We start from the raw sequence: 20,610 nt of genomic DNA on the forward strand, positions 1-20,610 counted from the left end.
TGGAAAAAGGTCAGTAGGAACCTTGGTTGAAGTAATGAGATAAGCCTTTAACATCACAGCATACAGCAATCAGCTGTAACATTACAATCACCTGCATAGAGTCTCAAAACAGCTCTGACCCACTGAGGCATGGACGACATGAGACCTCTGCATGCTGTGATTACATGCTTAATTTTGACCTTTGTGGGGGGACTAGCATCAATGTTCAGGACAGTGTCTGCAGGTGGTGGATGGGCAGGGTCCTCTTTTTCTGGTTGGTTAAGTACCTCGCAGAAATGCACCCAGTAAACTGCCTGCTCGTGCTTTGTTGTGAGCTTGTGGCCATTTTCGTCTTTCTTTAGAACAGATAGACAGGTGTTCTTACCACAGAGCTGTTTAGTGATTTTATAAACCATGTTCATTTTTCCCCTGGTGACAGAGAGTTTGGCTTCACATGCCATTTCATTGACAGAGGTCCTCTTATTTCTCCTAGTGCTGCTTTTTACCTCTTTTTTCCCTGTAGGCTAGATGTATCTGTTGTTGGAGCCTTTATGATTTGATGCTCAACAGCCTGGCTTTCAGTTGTTTCTTTCTTCAGTTTTCTCCCATGTTCCAGGTGTTAACTATTCCTTATTCCATTTCTTTCTGTAGCCTAAGATGCTTGCAGCTGTTTCTATGTGGATGTTCTCTATATACTCGCATTTGGTATTAATATTAGGGCCTGCAGTGCTTTCAGCTAGTGCACCAGACTGATTCCTCACTTCTACTAAAAACGCTTGATCTTATGACATTTGTATTTCGCAATATAAAGATTTTTCCTGAGTTGATATTTCTGCTGTGTGTTACGTAGTTTCAGCTTAATGGTTGCAATAACAAGGTGGTTGGTCACTGCTGACATTAGCACTGTGACAAACTTTAACATCTCGGAAAGACCTGCACCATTTCCCATTAATCAGGACAAGTTGAACTGGATGGTTGTACGATCATCAGGTGATTACCAAGTTAGCTTTTCGACAGTTAAAATATGATTTTTGAACTTTGTTAGGAACTTGAGTCAGGGAAATTTAAGGGTTTAGTTGTTTTTATGCTTCTAAATACACATAAGGTCACATTAAATATTGCCGTACCAGAAATTAGCTGAGATAAACCTAACTCATGAAAGATTTAATAAACGATGAGCAGCTAGCAGCAATTTTTAAAGGAAATAAATCAGCCTACAAGGCCATGAAAGAGATAAAAATAGCGTTAAATTTGTCTCATTAATATATGGATAATTTTGCATCACAAATACACCTATGGAAGTGCTAAACTTTAAGACAGGGGTCTCCAACTCCGGTCCTGGAGAGCTACTGTACTATCCAGTAGGTTTTCTGTCCCTCTTGGCTTCTGATGAGCCACACCTGTTCCTGGTATTTACCTGAGAGCAGGTGTGACTCATCAGAAGCCGGGTAGGATAGAAAACCTACTGGATTGTAGCTCTCCAGGACCGGAGTTGGAGACCCCTGCTTTAAGAAAATGCGAAGATGAAATGTAGACTACTGGAAATAAATGAAGTGCCCCATTTGACTGGTCTCTGAGGATGATCTTCAGTATGTTTCTTTTTTTTCTGCTGGAGTTTCCTTCAGAGTAATTAACTGAAACTGTAGCTGGCTGGAAGTATTGTGCTTATCACGCCATTCTATGTACACTCCAGATACTGCATTATGGAGGGTGGCTGTGTCTAAGATGCTGGAACTATCATGTCTTGCTCTAACAGTCATGTCACATTTAACAACCACTTGGACCACAAGCCTTGGTTTTCCCAAATGCTTATCCACAGAGTAACTGAGATTTTTGCCCCAGTCTGCATCCTGCTGTATGAACAGAATTTATTTGTCACTGTGTCTGTCCAATTAAAGTCTGTTGAAGTTGCAGCCACGTGATTGGATGTTTGGAGGAGCAGGCTATGTGTGTTAATAAGCAGGTGAACCTAATAAAGTGTCCTCTGAGTATAGTCTTATGCAGTATGTATTGTAGTTTTTAGTGAATCCCCCCTCCCCTCTGTTTCTACCTGCAACATATTTTTCTTTTATGTTTTCCCCAGGGAATCATTCAAGATGTCAAGTTTATTTTTGCTCCAAATGGTTACATTGCGCAGTGTCCAAACCTTAATCGCAGTAAGTACTACATGGCCTTGACAAGTTTCCTTGGGAGTTGCCAGGAGTTGCCATTATTCCTGTGATGTAAAGTGCCCTGAAAAAGTTTTCGCACCCTTTCTACAATTTTCATTTCCTGAAACTACTACATTTCGATCAACAATGTTCTTTTAAAAATAAAAGATTTACGGTTAAACTGACTGTAAGAAAAATCATGCAAACGAAATGCATAGCAGGGAAAAAAGTAGTTCCTTTGACAAAGCAAAAGGTCAGATTTAAAACTAGCAATAAATTTTATTCCCAAAATATACGAGTGTGAAAAGGTTTAACCCTTTAGAAATATCTGGTTTTCTGCATGAATGGCTCCTGAAATGTGATCTGATCTTTTCTTAATAATAAATAGTCCTGTTTAAGAAATGCACACAATATTTTACACACACAACATACACATGTTTAAATTTATAAATTTGGATACCCGATTTGAACAATTAAGGTATTTCATGAGAAATGTACATATCACAAGGATAATTGCCTCTTGAAAAGAATGCAATTGGAGTGTTCCATCAGTATGTGGCAGAGACAAACTCAATACTTACTTTCACTTTGTAACAGAAGTCCTGAAGTCACTCTGTCTTAAGTATTATGAAACTTTGTTTTACAAAATCATTTGTCTGGGCCTTTGGTTCTTTAGCTTGATGTGTGTATCTCTGTTTCCCTTTTCCATATTGAGCCTGTCCATCATGTAGTGATTTTCTGAGCCTGGTACAAGGCATCATGGATCTTCAGGAGCTCCTTGCTAAGATGACTGTAAAGGTTAGTATTCCATGGTCCATTTTAAGTATTGCACATCAACTGTAACCATTGAAGACCAACTAAAGGGTACTTAAATACAGTTTAATTTAAGATGATTTTATGTGGCTGGAAAATTCTCAGCGTAGTAGCGTCACAGTAGAAGTATGTGCACAGTTATCAGTATTTTTCTTATAATGTTATCTGTTTCCAGGCCTTATTGCCCTTTCAGGGTAAGACAATTCTTGAAAATAAAAGGAAATTGGGTGTTTTGAAGATGAAATAAGCTTTGAAAAGTAACCTTATTCTGTTCCGATTGATTAGTTACAGTGACACTGTTCCATTTGGATATGCTACACAATAATTATAGTCGACAAAGTACTAGGTTTCTGTCAAAGTTATACTGTAGTGAAGTAGTCTAACTTTTACAGAAGTATGCCCACATAGATAAGTGTGAGCCTCAACACCGATGTAAAGCTACAGCTATTTGCTGAATTCCTAAGAACCAGAATGTGATGGAGGCATATTCCCTGTCTTCATGTGTGGTGTAGAGTAGTGTAGTTCCATTACTGCATATGCATTGCTGTGTGTCCCATTGAAAGAAAATTGCAGTTTTGATAGACTTCCTGCAGGGTCTCTGGAGACATTGCATTCCACGTGCATGTGCTCTTGGGAGTGACAGGGTGATTATAAAGGAGTGAGCATGTTCACCTTGGTCCTTATTGTATGTATGGCATCCAAGACATCAGATTGAAAATAACTTTGCACAAGAAGCTGATTTGAGTAAAATAAATGTTACTGACCCACAAATCATTAGAATCATAATGGAAAAAGTTGATAATGTGAATGCTAAAAATATATATTCAAATTCAGGGTTAATATCTAAATTGTTGCAGGCAGTTATTCCAGTAATTTGTTAAGTATATTAGGCTTTTGTTTTTATTATTGATTTTAGAATAAAATAATAATGGATACTTTATTGATCTCCTTGGGTAAATTGTCTTTATGCCTCCCTCAATTTGCTCTTTGTAGAGTAAGCTGTCTGCGAAGGGCAGCCACCTGTTGGGGTGCCCAGAGAGCTGGGGGTTAAGGGCCTTGCTCAAGGACCTGCAGATGTGCTGAGGCTGGGTTTGAAGCGGCACCTTGTGATTATAGGCACACAGGCTTAGCCCACAGAGCCACACGCTGCCCCTGACTACCATTGTTTTCCATCTGTTCATCCATCTTTCATAACTGCTTATCTAGTCCAGAACTGTTTTGCCTCAAGTGTGTGTGTGTGTGTGTGTGTGTGAGAGAGAAAGCAGTCAAGTATATATTACTGTCAGGGTTGGCGTCCATCTGACCCTGCCCTTTGTGTCTCCTCTGCGCTTGGCCAGCAGGTGCTGCTGACCATCCTGTCCTCCCTGTCCTTTGCCTTTCAGCCTCAGTGTGTCTATCCCTAATATGTTTTGACCGTTCCCTAAACTGCTGCCCAGCTCAGTGGGCTGAGCATGCGGTACAGTGGCATGTACTGTAGTTGCGTGTTTGGAGCCAACCTCACCTATTTTGTTTTTTGTTTTTCCTAGTGTTTTGTCCTTTGCTTCCCAGTTTTGGTTTATCCTTAGTTTGATATTGTGTAGCCTTGTGTTTAATTAGTCTTGTTTATGGTTCTCTGCCTCTTTCATGACTGTTATGTTTCACTTGTCTTGATTTTTCTCCTAGTGTAGTTTTTCCCTCTGTTTACTTAATTTCAGTTCCTTGGTTCTGTGTTCATTAGGGTAAGTTTCTTCACCTGTGTCATGTTGCCCTGTGCCATCATTCATTGGTTGTTTTTGATGATTCTCACCTGTCTTTTGTTAGTTTTTGTTATCATTGTATTTATGGGCTTGCCTTTGTTTATTTCAGTCGGTTACTGTGTGTGATGTTACGTACTCTGTGTGTGAGACTCTGTCTGTTATACAATCCTTCTACTTGTGTTACCCTGTTCCCTTGTTTGGTTACGTTATATTTTTTATAGTTCTTGTTTTCCCAGTTGGCTTTTTGACCCCTCGTTAATTTGTGCCCTTCCCAGCGTGTTCTGTTTTGTTAATAAACCCCTTTTGTCTTGGAGCCGCTAGTGGATTATCATCATTTTCCTGACTGCACAACAGAATGTATCATATTGCATTCAGAGGACAAGTCTCCACAATGTGATAAAAACCTGTTATTTTGACATCGTGGAGGCATTTTTCTGACCCCTATATGGGTAAACTCAGTTTTATAAAAAACGAAAAATGAGTGTTAATCTTGTATTTTGTTTGGTTACTTAAGGTTACGGTTTAGGCTGGGTGAGCATTATAGCTAGGATTAGGGTTGTGCTCATGATAATGAATGGAGAGTTATCCCCAAAGATATACACTCCTGTCCAAAAAAATGGGCCAGATGCGAACTGCACAACATTAAACTTTGGCCCGTTTTTTTGCACAGGAATGTAGATGCCTAATCTGTGTGTATGTTTGTGTTTGTGTGTGTGCAGAAGGTCTGAAAAGGAGAGCAATTAACCATATTTAACCATTCGAAATGCCAGTTCACCCATCAGGCAAGATAAATGCACTTCTTCGCCAATTTTCCTTGTTTTTTGGGGATTTAATAGCTATATTCTTAGTGAAAGAGCTAAGAGTTAAAATGTCTTGATTTACAAATATTGTTGATTGCAGTTACTGTCTTGGTTTTATTGTAAATAAGAGCATTCATTTTTTGGTGTCAGGCAGTAAATGAGATACATGTATGTTGTGTACATGGGGAAAAACAACCCATGGCTTCTCCAAACCTCTGCATATACAAGTTTTATTTCAAAAATATTTGACAGAGCCCCCCTAATGGTAAAATCCACCCCCACCCCTCCCCCAAAATACACACACGGGCACACAAAACAATATTCCACCGAAGCATCCTCATATTTTACATTTTAGGTGTTTCTTTGCCATTAAATTTTCTTTAAACATTATTAGCAGCTACAAATACATTAGAACACACAAAAGAATACAATTAACCTCATAATTTGTGTTAAAGGATTCTGCACAGTGTTTTATAAATGAAATGTGCAATAAATGAATAAATATACCTCCTGACCTACATATCACAGGAAGGACTCAGGTAATTAACAAAAAAACACCCTTTATTAACTTTTACATCTCCAGGTGATCTACCTCAGTACTTCTAGAAATTGTAGAAGTTGCTGAGTGGGACGAGTATGGATCAGATATCTTGACCAAATGGCAGGGCTGTTCGGGGAATACAATGCTGTCATTTTTGACTACATTAAATCAATAATGAATTACACAGAACAAGAATTTGAACATTTAATGGGTAAATGTAACAACCTTAATGTGCATGTAAAATGAACAGCAGCAGCATATTCAGATTATCTTACTTGTTGCCACAGGTTTTCCCAGCAGACTCTAAGCAGTGACAACAAATGATTTGATTTAGCTCAGTATTGTCTTTTTGGAATCCAAAGTCAGGTGTCTGATATCTCCTGGCGATCAATTCTTGTTAGCTTATTCACTTTACTCATTTTTGTGAAATTTCTCACAAATGTGCCACACTATGTGTGTCCAAGGACGAAAATGATTATGATTGGCTCAGAGAGTACATGCAAAAGTCATGCAAAAACAGTGAAGTAAAAAAGAGTAAACCAGAAACTTAGAGATGGGATCAATCCCTATTAATTGTATTATTTGTTTATTTGGATTTTATACATTGATTATTCGACAATGGTGACTCATCCATAATTTAATTTCAGTGCTGCTTAGGAATCTTAACAACACATTATTATTTAAAAAATGACTGAAAAACTATTTCCATTTTTTAAATTCAGTGTAGTCTATAATATCTTGATCATTAACAGTGTGCCAAATGCGGAAAATATATAATATATATATAAAATATTTCTTGTTAAATGTCACTAAATGGGTGAAAAAAATCACAACCACACAATTAACAGGGTGTCACCTAAGATTGGGCCACTTTGACGCACGAGTTAAAAAGTGTCCCCCTTTTCCTTGTTAAAATGCCTTCTGATCCAGTTAAATCTTCTATTGATTTATTTCTGTTTAATCCTTAGTTGAATTATGCAGAGTCAAGGCTGACCCAGCTGGAGAAATGCCACTGTGAGAAGTCCTGCCAGCTGAGTGGTTTGCTGCACCGAGACACAGAACTCTGGGCAGAGCCAGACAACTGCAGGAATTGTGCTTGCAAGGTAGGTTCGACTTAAACCAGTCACAATTGAAACCATCTTTGTTTAGTTTATTTATTAATTAGATGGGCTGCCAAGCCGCATTGCCATCTTATTCTGTGCTGTAATGCAATATAACTGTCATATATTTAACAGGTATTACTCCATAGATCCTGCATGTTCTTTCATGTTTAACCTTAAATAGAAAAGTATCAAATTTTAGCAATTTATGCTATACTTCCCAATATGAAATGGAGAAAAAAAATGCTTTACTTGCCATTTGCACAAGTACATTGGAATGATCCTTTTCACATATTTACCTTGCTCTCCTTTGAGAGGTATACACACGCATACAGTATACTGTTGAGAGTGAAGCTTGGGGTCTGAGTGGGTTGGGGCAGTTTTCTTGGAACCTGTGGAGCATTTCAGGGATGAACTTGTTCAGCAGCAAGAATGTCACTATACTACCGAGGCTTGAACCAGTGACCTTCCAATCAGAGGTGTAACTCACTAAGCCAAACACCAACTAATGCCTCATATATTTCTGCTTGGATACATACATGGGCAGCTATGGGTCATTGTACTTGTAGGCAAAGCTTAAAATGTCTATAGTTACTGCTGCAGTATACATTACTCAAACTAGGTGCAAACTTTAAGCCACTTTACCTGGAGGACATTCCGTCACTGAACTATAGAATTAAACGTTAAAAGGAATACTGAAAATTGTTATTGAAATTAGACTAATTTGTCAAATTCCTTATGAAATGCTTATCCCCATGTAGATTTTTGCATTGGCTGTTATACGGTGTACTTCAGGAGATATGGACTAATGGTCTGCATTGGCCTTTCTGGCAGAACGGGGTGGTCGAGTGCCGACGAATATCCTGTCCACCTCCTAACTGCTCCGCAGACTCTCTCCCAGTACACATCAAGGGCCACTGTTGCAAGAAGTGCAGCCGTAAGTGAAAACAACTTACCACAAGGAGACATGTGACAGTGAAACACAATTTTTTGCAAATGTTGCTGATTGTTTTTTCCAAAGATTGCTGTAAGAGCATGCTAGCGTAAGTCAGGCATGTTGCTCTGTTGAAGCCTTTGATGAGAGTTGGTGCATCTCAAAGGAGATGGACAACAGATGTGCCTGTGTATCTCTGTGCACAGGACAGTTCTTTTGTCACATTGTAGATTTTAACCTCAGACGTTTCCCAGCCGTTGTGCAAAAGAATACATATATACTTTGCGGTTTTACTCATATTTCTATGTATCTCCATGGAGTTAATGGTATGCACTTTTCACAAACCACAGTAGCATTTCCAAAAATTGGAGACATATGGGCAGGATAAAATAAACATTATTATATGGTTCTGATGTGAAGTACGTGTGTCAATTTAAATTTTTATTATTTGTACAGCAAAATGTAGCTTCATGGGTAAAGTGCTATCAGAAGGACAGCGTGTTTTGACAAAGGTCTGCAGAGAATGCAAGGTAATACTTCTGTTCTTTTTCAGTTGTGCATAATTCTGTTGTGGGATTTAATGCTAATATGGCTCCAGTGTACATTTGCCTGTTTTGTGTTTCATATAAAATTATCAAATTAAGTGGTTGGTTATCCTTTTCTCATAATGACCTGGGTATACCAGAGGAATGCAATGCAAGTGATTGTAGACCCTGTTTTAATAATCTTGTTTTCTGAATGCACAAGATTTTTCAGATTTGCGAATGTGGATTTATATATGTTTTGCAATTGTTTTTTTTGTTATATTCTTTGGACTTCAGGGAATACATATGGTTTTATCTCCAGTCCATTGTGCTGTAGACACTTTGCTTGTTAAGATAACTCAAAAACTGTTTAACATATCTTTGTCAAACTTTGCATAGGCAAAATTTGTGAGGAACTGGAACTAATTTAATTTTGAGGCATTTCTCCCCAAAATTGAAGCACTGCTTCACAGTGATGGCAAAAAAAAGCAATTTGACATTTGATCAAGTTAAAACGATAACTAAAAAGGTATTTGACATCTTTTTCAAATTTTGTAGAGGCATTGTAAGGGTACCAGACTGGAACTGGTTAAATTTTGAGTCTGATTGCTCCATAATTGAATAGTTGTAAGGTTGACTATCGGAACCTGATGAAAGTTATTGAATTTATTGAATTTTTAGCACTAGCCTGCCCGTTCGGCAAATTTTATCCATAGCAGCCAAATAACTGATTGGTGAAATGTATCAGTAAAAATTATTGTGGGATTATTAAATTGTATCACATTACTATTTATTTAGCTGTTTATTATTATTTTTGAGAGGTAGGGAGAGTGTGTAAGGTAGGCTTAGTTTCCTTAATAGTTTCCTTAGACTGTGGAATTTTCATTCAGCGAAATTTATCACACAAAGTGCTCCAGGGTTACCAGAGAATGGCTTGGACCCTAAGCCTCACTTTCAACTGTGTACATGAAAAGGAGAACAATTTAACCATGTTTAACCATCCAAAACAAGAGTTCTGCCATCACGCAAGTTGCAGTCACTTGTTTCCCAGTATTCCTTGTTTTGTGGGCAGGGAAAAAATGAAAAGTAAAAAATACTTTGATTTGTAAATACTGTTCTTGTTGATTGTAGCTAATCCCATGCATAGCCTGTGAATAAGGACATTCATTTTATGTTCCGTTTTTTATTATGAAAAACAACATGTCAATGTAGTCATGCAATTAAGTTTCTTGGTAAATGCGAGGATGAGAGTTTGCACCCTTCTTGCACAGTATATTGTGTGATCGCCACATATTGAAAAATAAAATGCTGTGTCCTATTGTGAACCAATGTAGGACATGGTTGGTCTTGTGTTTTCTGACCATGTGAGCACGTTAAACTAAAGCACGATTTAGTATTGCATCAATAGCTCTCCTGTAACTCAACAGGAACAAAAATATTAATGTTCATCATGTGCACAAAAAATACTGTATGTGGCCCCTCCAGACCTCTTATATACCATTGTCATATTGGTGTACTTTGCAATAAATGTACAAGCACACATTCAGACCTGTATATCCCAACAAGGACTCAGAGCATTCATGTCAAAACGCATTTATTAACATTCAAATTTCCACATGAGCCATCCAGCACTTCTAGAAATTGTACAGGTTATTGAGTATAAGACAAGTACAGTTTAGATGGGCAACGTAAGTGACGGAGCTGTCTGGGGAATAAAATGCTGTCATTTCCAACAGTAGCAGTTTTAGTTTTAATTAGCTGAATATTGCCATCTGTGCTATGGGGTTAAATCTTGCATTTGTTTATCATTTCTCCCTAAACCCTAACCCACAATCATCCTTATTTTGCTCTCAAAATTATGGTCTAAGTTTAGTGTAAGTTAGTCAGTCTTGGGAAAAGTCAAATTTGAGTTGAACGATCAGTAAAATGTTTTTATGGCATATTTAGTGTGTTTTGAAATATAAATTTGACACTTAGCTTTGCCCTTTCCTGTTCCTGGTCCTCAATTTTATTTTAAAGGTATTGTAAGTCTTACAAAATAATATAAGAAAGATCAGTATTTTCCATGTTATTGATCCATAGTAATCCTGAAAATGAGTGCAGCACAAACCTCACAATGATAAAAAGGAAACTATGAGTTACACCTGTTTTATAATAAGCAAATATCATGGATGAGGGTTTATTGGTATATAAATTTGATGAAACCTTCTATACAACAAGGTACTGGGTTTGAGTTTCCATGGCAACTGATCAGCAGCCCCCCCGCTTACAGTTAATGAAACTGAGTTGACTTTGGCGTGACTGATTACCTCTTTAGTGGTAAATAGGGTCAGTTCTTTTTACGATGGCAGTACCCTGCATATGTGGCAGACTACTGCTTCACTACCTGCTACACCTACTCACTGGCCACTTTATTAGGTACATCTTGCTAGCACTGGGTTGGATCCCCTTTTACCTTCAGAACCGCTTTCTTTCTTCATCTCATAGATTAAAAAAAGTGTTTTAAATATTATTAAGACACATTTTGATGTGACAGCATCACACAGTTGCTGCAGATTTGTCGACTACACCTTTCTTCTGTAAATCTCCTATTCCACCACATCCCATAGGTGCTTTATTGGATCGGTGACTGTGGAAGAGTACAGTTTGAGTACAATGAACTCATTATCACGTTCAAAAGATTATTCTGAGATTATATGAGCTTTGTGACATGGTCCATTATCGTGCTGGAAGTAGCCATTAGAAGCTGGGTACACTGTGGTCGTAAAGGGATGGATATGGTCAGCAACAATAATCAGGTAGGCCGTGGCATTTAAACATTACTCATTTGGTGCTAAGGGGCCCATAGTGTGCCAAGAAAATATTTCCCAGACGTTACACAACTACCAGCCTGAACTGTTGATACAGAACAAGACAAGATGGATCCATGCTTTCCTTTCTTTACGCCAAATTCTGACGCTATCATTTGAATATGGCAGCAGAACCCAAGATTTATCTGACCAGGAAGCATCTTTCCAGTCTGCTAATGTCCACTTTTGGTGGCCCTGTGGCCACTGTGGCCTCAGTTTCCTGTTCTTAGCTGACAGGAGTGGCACCCGGTGTGGTCTTCTGCTGCTGTAGCCCATCTGCTTCAAGGTTTGAAGTGCTGTGCATTCAGAGGTGCTCTTATGCATTCCTTGCTTGTTACAAGTGGTTATTTGAATTACTCTTGCCTTTCTATCAGCTTGAACCAGTCTGCCCATTTGTCTTTGTCCTTTGCCATAAACAAGGCATTTATGTGTGAAAATCCCAGCAGATCAGCAGTTTTTGAAATGCTTATACCAGCTCATCTGGTACCAACACCTATGCCACATTCAAAGTCACTTAAATCACCTTTCTTCCCTATTCTGGTGTTTGATGTGAACATTAGCTGAAACTGCTAGCCTGTATCTACATGATTTTATGTATTGTCCCGCCATTTTGTACATTTTCCTGACACGATTGGCTGATTAGATATTTGCTACAACAAGTAGTTGATCAGGTGTACCTAATAAAGCGCCCATTGAGTGTATGTTCTGCCTTCATAAGCCTGATATTTTTTTTTTACCCGCACCATTGCCTTATTTTTAGTTCACCAGTAATGATTTGTCAGGTTAGTTAAGTAACCACTTTAAAATGTCAGGTGCTAAGGATGAAGTGCCTCTTAAATCCCATTGTTTCTGTACTACTGCCTAGAGTCCTAGAGTGGAACTGATTTTCACTGACAATTGATTCCTTTAGTATATTCTCAGGATCTGTTTAAACTTTAATACCTTTGCAGTGTACTGTTTGATGTGATCCCACGGTGACATTATTTGCCATGCTTTCCGTTCTTCCTAATATGCAGCTTCACTGATTACATTTGCGCCTTCTAATTCTACATTTATTGAATATGGTTTATATGCAGTGATATTCTCAGTGAAATGTCCTGAAGAGGGCTGCTTTGGATGCGAAGGGCACGCAATAGAGCCATTTTTGAAACTGCCTCCTACTAATGGTAATGCTTTAATGTGCTTAGTGTGCAGTGTATACCTCTTTTGTGTAGGGGCAGTGTTGTCTGAGAAATCATTTTTGAAAGCCAAGTAGTCAAATTACTTTTTGACTTGTACTGCAAATGCAGAGCTGTTTGTGACATGTCTCCCTTTATATTCACTAGCATTTGTTTCAGAAATGTCAAATTCTGAAGCTGTTTGTGTATCCTTGAAGGTAGTTAATTACTAGGCGTCATAACAGAAGTCTAATTTTGGTTATATAATGCAGCCATGTAATGTGTGTGTGTGTTTTTTTTTGTTTGAACCATCAAAGTATCCATGAAATTAATTTGTCCCTGCAGAATGGACTGATGGTGAATGTGACTGAGAGCTGTCCTAAGCTGAACTGTACTGAGAGTGAGCAGATTCTTCCAGAAAACAAATGCTGCAATGTCTGCAGAGGTAGGTTTCATGTCCACCTGCCTTCCATCTGGTCTGTCAGGAGACAGAATCTACAGCTTGAGGCTCTGACAAGGCTACAGACCACAGCCCCTTTGGAAGACATTTCTGCTACTGCAATATGATACTGACTGAACTGTGAACAGACTGTGAATGGTCTACACTTTGAAGTAAACATTGTACTGATAAATAGGAGAAAATAAATATTCCAATACGTCATGGTGACATTAGTCATGGAATAACACTAGGAAAAACATAAAGACCTTCTGGTTTATTTGAATCGTTAAATATATTCCATGAAATTGTTCTCTGATGTGTGGCCTTCATCAGTACCCATGCCTCACATTTCCCCGATGGTTACACTTAGCTGACCATTAAGCATTGTTTGTTTTGTAAGACATTAAAGTTTCTTGCTTTAATAGAGCATAACCCACTTCCATCACATGAAATCTGGTTCATTAATGAGTGCCTGATTTAAGGTTTGTTTGTAACAAACTGGGTCGGGATAAAATAAGTGGCATGTCTACAATATTCTCCTGGACTGCTGCACACACATTTGTCCTCTTTAACCAAGCCTGTCTACCTTCCATACTATCTGTTCATTGCCTGGTGTTACAGTATCTTTCTTTGGTTAGGATATTCCCTGTGAAATTATGTATTTCTCAGTAGTCCCTTAATCTATATATTCTTTGATTGATCTGAAAGTAAAGTTTATGCTCAGGTGATTGAAAGAACTTCATGCATTGTATTCCTTCATGTACTGGTCACTGTCAGATGCAGTTTGTTAGTGTCTAGAATGGTGTGTCTTTACAATAAGAAGCTGCAAACTTGGCATGCTGTGGATATGAAAACTATATAATCAACAACCCCTGAAAAGAGACGGATGCCAAGAAAGCAGCTGCCAAATACCAATCAAATATCTGATATCTGATTAGAAAATGAGTTCACTTTTATTATATTAGCAAAAGGAATGGATTCTACATTATGTAAGTTAGTCCAGGAAGACTCATGTAGTGATTTTGTTTTTGTTCAGTAAAATGTTTATATGACATGGAGAAAAGTGATATACGATAGTACAATTAAATCCCATCTAAAAATACCCTATAACAGTCTATTCAGTCTTTTGGCAACTTCTACATAATGACACAACACCTCATTGTTAAAAATGGAGCAGACAAAGCACTTTTATTTTTGGAGCAGGCAAAATAATATATTCACTTCTGTGATATAGTGCATTGCAAGGCATTATGAATTATTTAATCCCCGCCTTTTGAACTTTCTATGACCAAGCAATAAGTTAACTAAAATTTCATTCCTTTTCTGTTTTACTTCAGGTTATGACTTCTGTGCTGAGGGAATTTATTGTGGAGAGAACACTGTATGCAAAAACTATAATACCAAAGCCATCTGTGAGTGCAAAAGGGGCTATACATCTGCCATTGGAGACTTCACAAATTGTGAAGGTAGGTAAATATAATCTACCCATAAAGCACAATGGCCTGTGCATACAGTGGTGTGCAGAAGTTTCCACACCCTTGTTTAAAATGTCTGTTACTGTGAATAAAGTCAGCAGAAGAACCGACTACCAAAAGGCATAAAGTTAAACACGACACATTTCTTTAATATTTTAAGCAAGATTACATTTTTATTTCTATCAATCACAAGGAGAAAATACCATAACAATGAAAAGGACCTGAAACAAAACTTTAGGCACTTCAAGGTGTTTGAGGTCTCAGATGATGCTCACCCAGTTCCTAGACCTTCAGTAGCTCATTAGGACTCACTGTTGGGAAACTCCAAATTTCAAAGCTGTATAAATTCTCTGAATCCTCAAACCTTGTCCCAACAATCAGCAGCGGCCTAGCACTCTGAAAATAAGATAATTGATGCTTACAAAGCAGGGGAAGGCTTTAATAAGATATCAAGGCATTTCCAGATCTTTCTCCTCATTTCATATCGTAAATAAGAAATGCCAATTAACAGGAATCGTGGAGCTGAAGTTGAGGTCTGGAAGACCATGAACACTTTCTGAAGGAACTGCTCCTTGGATTGCTAGATAGGCAGATATTTTTGTTGTAGACAAACATTTGACTACAAAAGACCTCCAGGAAGATTTTGCAGACACTGGAGTTGTGGTGCACTGTTCTACTGTGTAGCAACACCTGAACAAATATGACCTTCATGGTCAGCAGAAGAGAACCTTTCTTGAATCCTAGCCACAAAATTCAGCATCTGAAGTTTGCGAATGAACATCTAAACAAGCCTGACGCATTTTGGAAACAAGACCTGTGGACTGATGAATTAAAAATAGAACCTTTTGGCCGCAATGTGCAAAGATATTTTTACAGAAAAAAAGGATGCCAAATTCCAGGAAAAGAACACCTGTCCATCTCTTAAACATTGAGGTGGAACAGTCATACTTTGGGCTTGTGTCGCAACCAATGACACTGTCATTGGTAGAACGAAGAATGATTTGAATAAATACCAGCCAACTCAGGCAACAAATATCACACCATCTGTAAAAAAATGTTGAAGTTAAAAAGAGGATGGGTTCTACAAGAAGATAATGATCCAAAACATTCCTCAAAATCTACAATGGAATACCTCAAGAGGTGCAAGCTGATTTTTCTATGGCCCTCACAGTCCCCCGACCTAAAGATCATTGAAAATCTGTGGATTGACCTCAATAGGGCAGTGCATGCAAGGTGGCCCAAGAATCTTGCAGAATTAGAAGCCATTTGCAAGGACGGATGGGAGAAACTCTCCCAACTAAGAATTGAAAGACTCTCAGCTGGCTACAAAAAGCATTTACAAGCTGTGACACCTGCCAAAGGGTGTGTTACTAAGTAGCATGTCGGGTGCCCAAACCTTTTAATTTTTTTAGGATTTTGTACCTGTGATTGATGGAAATAAAAATGTTATCCTGCTTGAAATATTAAATAAATATGTCATCTTTACCTTCATGCCTTTTGGTGATCAGTTCATGTTCTGCTGACATAGTTATTCAAGGTAACAGACATTTTAAGCTAGAGTGCTCAAACTTTTTCATGCCACTGTATATTGTCCATTAAAAATATTGGAGAATAAATCTGGAATGGGAGACACATTTTGCATTATTTTAAAGATATAGGGCCCTATTTTAACAATCTAAAGCACATGGTCTAAAGTGCACTACAGACGTTATTTAAGGGTGTGGCCAACCCACTTTTGCTAGTATAACGGCGGGAAAACAGTTGCTGTGCATGGTGCCGAAGGGTTGTACTAAATCTTGGAATTAGTCATCAGTGTGTTTGAGCATAACGAGCTATGAACGAATCAAAGTGTCATCCTCCATTCCGTTTAACAGCCAGGTGCATTTGTGCATTGGCGGATTGCTGTTAGAATGGCAGATTTGTCAGGTAGTAGAAAAAAACACTTTTTTGCAGAGGAAACAGATTTGTTTATTTGTGGGTGATATTGTCACGATCCGTGGTTACGCGGGTGAGCGTACAGGCAGGCAAGCGGACAGAAAGCAGGCAAGCAGGCGAAGTACGGGGAAAACTGAGTATTTATTCCAGGAAGGTCAGGGAAACAACAAGGGAACATCGGACATTGACTAACATCAATGACGGACAAAGAACTAAGGCAAGACATGGACTAAAATAGACAGGACTGGGCGAAAATAATCAGACACAGTTGGGCTAGATCGGGGAAGCACACGTGGATAATCAGGGTGCGTGGCACATACACGAGGATCGTACAAGCCGGGCATGACAGATATGTTCTAAGACCTGCCATGCATGACCAAAACTGGCTACTGTGGATAATAGTATCATTGCACTGACCCCATTTAACATGATTTCTGTGTACAAAAACTAAATGTATATTCCCAGACAGGGAATACATATGGCTTTGGGACCCACCCCCCCCCCCCCCCCCCCACTCCCCCCCCCCCACTGCTGCAGGTGCTTTGTTTGTAAAGATTTTTTTCAGTTACCTAATATGTAAATATGTTACTAGTACTGTTTATTATTAAATGACCACAATACATGGTTTTTGTCCATTGAAAAAGTACAAGACAATAAATTTGGATTTGGAGACATACATGACATGGACAAAAGCATTGGGACACCCGGCCATTATACCTACAGGAACTTTCTAAATCGAAAGGCATCAATATGAAGCTGTTCCGCCCCTTTGCAGCTATAACAGCTGTCACTCTTCTGGGAAGGCTTTCCACAATTTTTTGCGATTTGTGCATTTGTGAGGTCAGGCACTGATGTTGGATGTGAAGGCCTGGCACGTAGTCTCCGTTCCAGATCACCCCAAAGGTGTTCAGTGGGGTTGAGAGCAGGGCTCTGTGCAGGCCAGTCAAGTTCTTCCACACTAAACTGACTCAACCACGTCTTTATAGACCTTGCTTTATTCACTGGGGCAGTCATGCTGGAACAGTAAAGGGTCTTCCCCAAACTGCTACCACAAAGTCAGAAGCATAGAATCGTCCAACATGTTTGAGTATGCTGAAGGATTAAGAGTTCCCTTCACCGGAACTATAGGGTCTAGCCCAAATATTGAAAAACAACCCCATACCATTATCCTTCCTCCACCAAAAGTTGGCACAATGCAGTCAGACAGGTAATGCTAACTTCACACTGCATGATTTTAGCCCATTTTTCAGCTCACCGACCAGTTTTTGGAGATCGTCAACAAAACCCCCAGATTGAAGGCAAATCAGTGTTCGATCATCGCTGGCAAATCAGTACTTGATCCCTATGTGTGAACTGTTCAAAGACGTGCCCCAACAGAATCATTGGTGCATCACAGACACCCGTAAAATGTCTAGCAGGCTAAATATCTGGACCTGTCGGCAATCCCAAATCCTGTAGTGTGAAAAGCATTGCGACTGGCATTGAGTGCAGTGACAAGCTACAGTCAATGAACGTGGGATGAGGTGAAACTGAAGGTAGGAATTTAAAAATGTGTAAGAAGTTCCAAACTAGGTTTTTGAGATAAGCGGTTTTGGGTGTACTTCTTCTATAGTTAAACATGGACATACATGGTTTTCAGCAATGATACATACTTTTTACAATGTGCGGTATTAAGAAGCAGACCATAACTCCTTTTTGCATCTTGGCCATAAGAGAAAAAAAAACTCTGGCTATACCAAAACCACAATGGGGCTCCTGTGCGTCTATATGAGCTCGGACCCGGAGCCTGGAGGGCTCATGGACACTTTGTTTGTTTGTTTATTTATTATTCTGAGTATAATTTACTAAATTAACTGAACAATTTAGTACATAGTACTAACAAAAAAACTGAAACTCTCTTTGGCCCCTCTTGAGCTTCTTGTTGCTTTATGTTACAGTTTTTACTGTTATGTAGGAAAATGTTGGTCATAGTGCAAATGAGGAAAACATAGAATATTTAGATATATAAAAAATTTGAATTACACAGATGACATTTTAATACATGGGCTTTAATATGTGCACAAAAAAATGCAGGTAACCACTTAAGTGGATGGAAAAGATTCGGCAAATTGGCATGTAAGTGGAGTGTGAAATAAATGAATAGGTGTAGCTTCAGAGTTACACACAGACTCAGATGTCACAACAGGGACTCGTTCAGGTAAAAACACATTCATTAACATTTACACGTGATACATCCAGTACTTCTAGAAATTGTACAGGTTGGTCAGCAAGGGAAAAGTATAGATTAGATGGGCAGAGCAGGTGATGGGCTCATTTGGGGAATGTATTGCCGTTGTTCTGACAGCCCCCTTTTCCAGTTAGCTTTTCATCACTGAAGATTTTTAAGTTAAGGAGGAAACTACTTTACTTTGGGGTCAATTTCCTCCTTGATGCTGTATGGATCATTATCCATACTGGGAGCTCTCTCAGGCTATCTTGATGTGTGAATGAATACAGGTGCAACAGTGTGATATTATGCATGAAAATGTATAATTTTGAGCTACATGTTATTTGCTTGTGTTTAGAATGTATTCTACTGAATTATTTCCTGAACCTGTACAAGTACTTCTTACTTGTTTGTCATTGGGGGTCAGTCTTTTCACCTTTCCTACCTATCTTTTATGTATGTAAATTGCTGTGAGTTTACTGTATGAACGGTAGTCTCAGTGTATGTTATGCTAAAGCAAAAAAAAAAACTGAAAACTAATGCAATTTGTGATAATAGTGTTGCTACAGTACTATGTGTGTGAATTATAAGCAATACGACATCTCAAAAAATTATGGATTTTCAAATTATACTGTATTATTGGCAGTACCATTTGCAGTTTGACCTTCTTGCAGCCAGTTTGTTGCCCTTCCTAGGAAGTGTGAATACCATTGTCTGTAAATTAACTCATAAAAATAAGTGTAAAAACATCTCAGTGCCTGCTGAAGACCCCTTGGATTGGCTTCACCACTACAGTGACTGAGCTTCATTATTGCCAGTATGAGCAATTTATGAATTATACAATCTCTCTCTTAAATGAAAGCTCATCTGTTAAAATGAAAATGGAGCTGCCACCTCTCAAATTAAAGCAGTGCATCTCAGATGAAGTTATAATGTTTAAAGTACCATCATCCCAAATTACTTCATACTTACAACTATGGCAAGTTTTAATTAAAACCTACATTTAGCTGAGCTGAACAATGTACTCCTATAGATTGAGATTTTAATGCTTATTCTTTAGTTTAAAGATTGGTGGCATGTGATTGAAAATCTAGCAAAACTGACCTGTTTTGGCAGTGGGATGGGGGTGTGGGTGGGGGTAAAGATATGATTCCCAGTGTAATAAATGGGCTAGGCTGTGTACTGTTACTTATTTTGTATGTTTCTCCAAGCAATTTCTTCCAGATTAATTTTCATCATATCTTGGAAGGAAGGATTCTTTCAGGCCATGAGTTGACCATTTCACCAGCAAAACCCCTTTCATTAGCCATTATGGCCCATTACTAATAGTAATGTTGTCATTATCTTCAAATAATTCCAGAGTGCATGATATGAGTGAAATTTTAAATTAATATTTATTGATAAAGAATAATAAAAATTTATATTTCAGACCATGATTGTACTCCCTGGACAGGAAATACATATGGCTTTACAACTAGTATGGCACCGCTGCAGAACCTTTCTTGTTAACATGATACCTCTAAAAGTATTTAATGGATCTTTTTCAAACTTTGCAGGCACATTGTCTGGGTGAAAAACTGGAAATTGTTCAATTTTGAGAGAACTCAAAACTTAAGAAGCACCACATAGTGCCTATAGCAAGGAAAGGGGTCTTCTTTTATAAATTGCCAGTCAAATATGGATTCCACTCCAACACAATACTGGCTAACTTCTTTCAGGGGGGACTGAAGTTTATTCTCCGGTAGGCTTGGTAATACTGCCAACTCAGCTTGTCTTATGTCCTCCCCAGTTCCCCAAAGAGATATTTGAAATGGGTTAGCTAATGATGTTTAGTTTTATTGTAACATTTTGTCCACTGTACTATTACTTTTGATTTATCATTAAACTGCTTCATTGGAGATTGCACTGCGGTGAGGTGCTTGTTCAGAATGTTCTCTGAAAATTTTCTCACCAACTTTATTTGGAGGCGTGT

General features: G+C 38.4%; 1 protein-coding gene across 1 annotated transcript in view; it reads left to right on the plus strand.

The window, feature by feature from the left end:
• Positions 1-20,610, plus strand: part of LOC125704245 (protein kinase C-binding protein NELL1-like) — a 221,712-nt gene that overhangs the window by 63,550 nt on the left and 137,552 nt on the right. The window contains exons 6-12 of the mRNA XM_048969665.1: positions 2,063-2,135; positions 2,845-2,927; positions 6,988-7,122; positions 7,954-8,056; positions 8,510-8,583; positions 12,929-13,028; positions 14,360-14,488. Coding sequence (XP_048825622.1) covers positions 2,063-2,135; positions 2,845-2,927; positions 6,988-7,122; positions 7,954-8,056; positions 8,510-8,583; positions 12,929-13,028; positions 14,360-14,488 — 697 coding nt within the window. The remainder of the gene's footprint in view (positions 1-2,062; positions 2,136-2,844; positions 2,928-6,987; positions 7,123-7,953; positions 8,057-8,509; positions 8,584-12,928; positions 13,029-14,359; positions 14,489-20,610) is intronic.

Source organism: Brienomyrus brachyistius, chromosome 11, assembly GCF_023856365.1.
Source record: "Brienomyrus brachyistius isolate T26 chromosome 11, BBRACH_0.4, whole genome shotgun sequence".
Classification (NCBI taxonomy): domain Eukaryota; kingdom Metazoa; phylum Chordata; class Actinopteri; order Osteoglossiformes; family Mormyridae; genus Brienomyrus; species Brienomyrus brachyistius.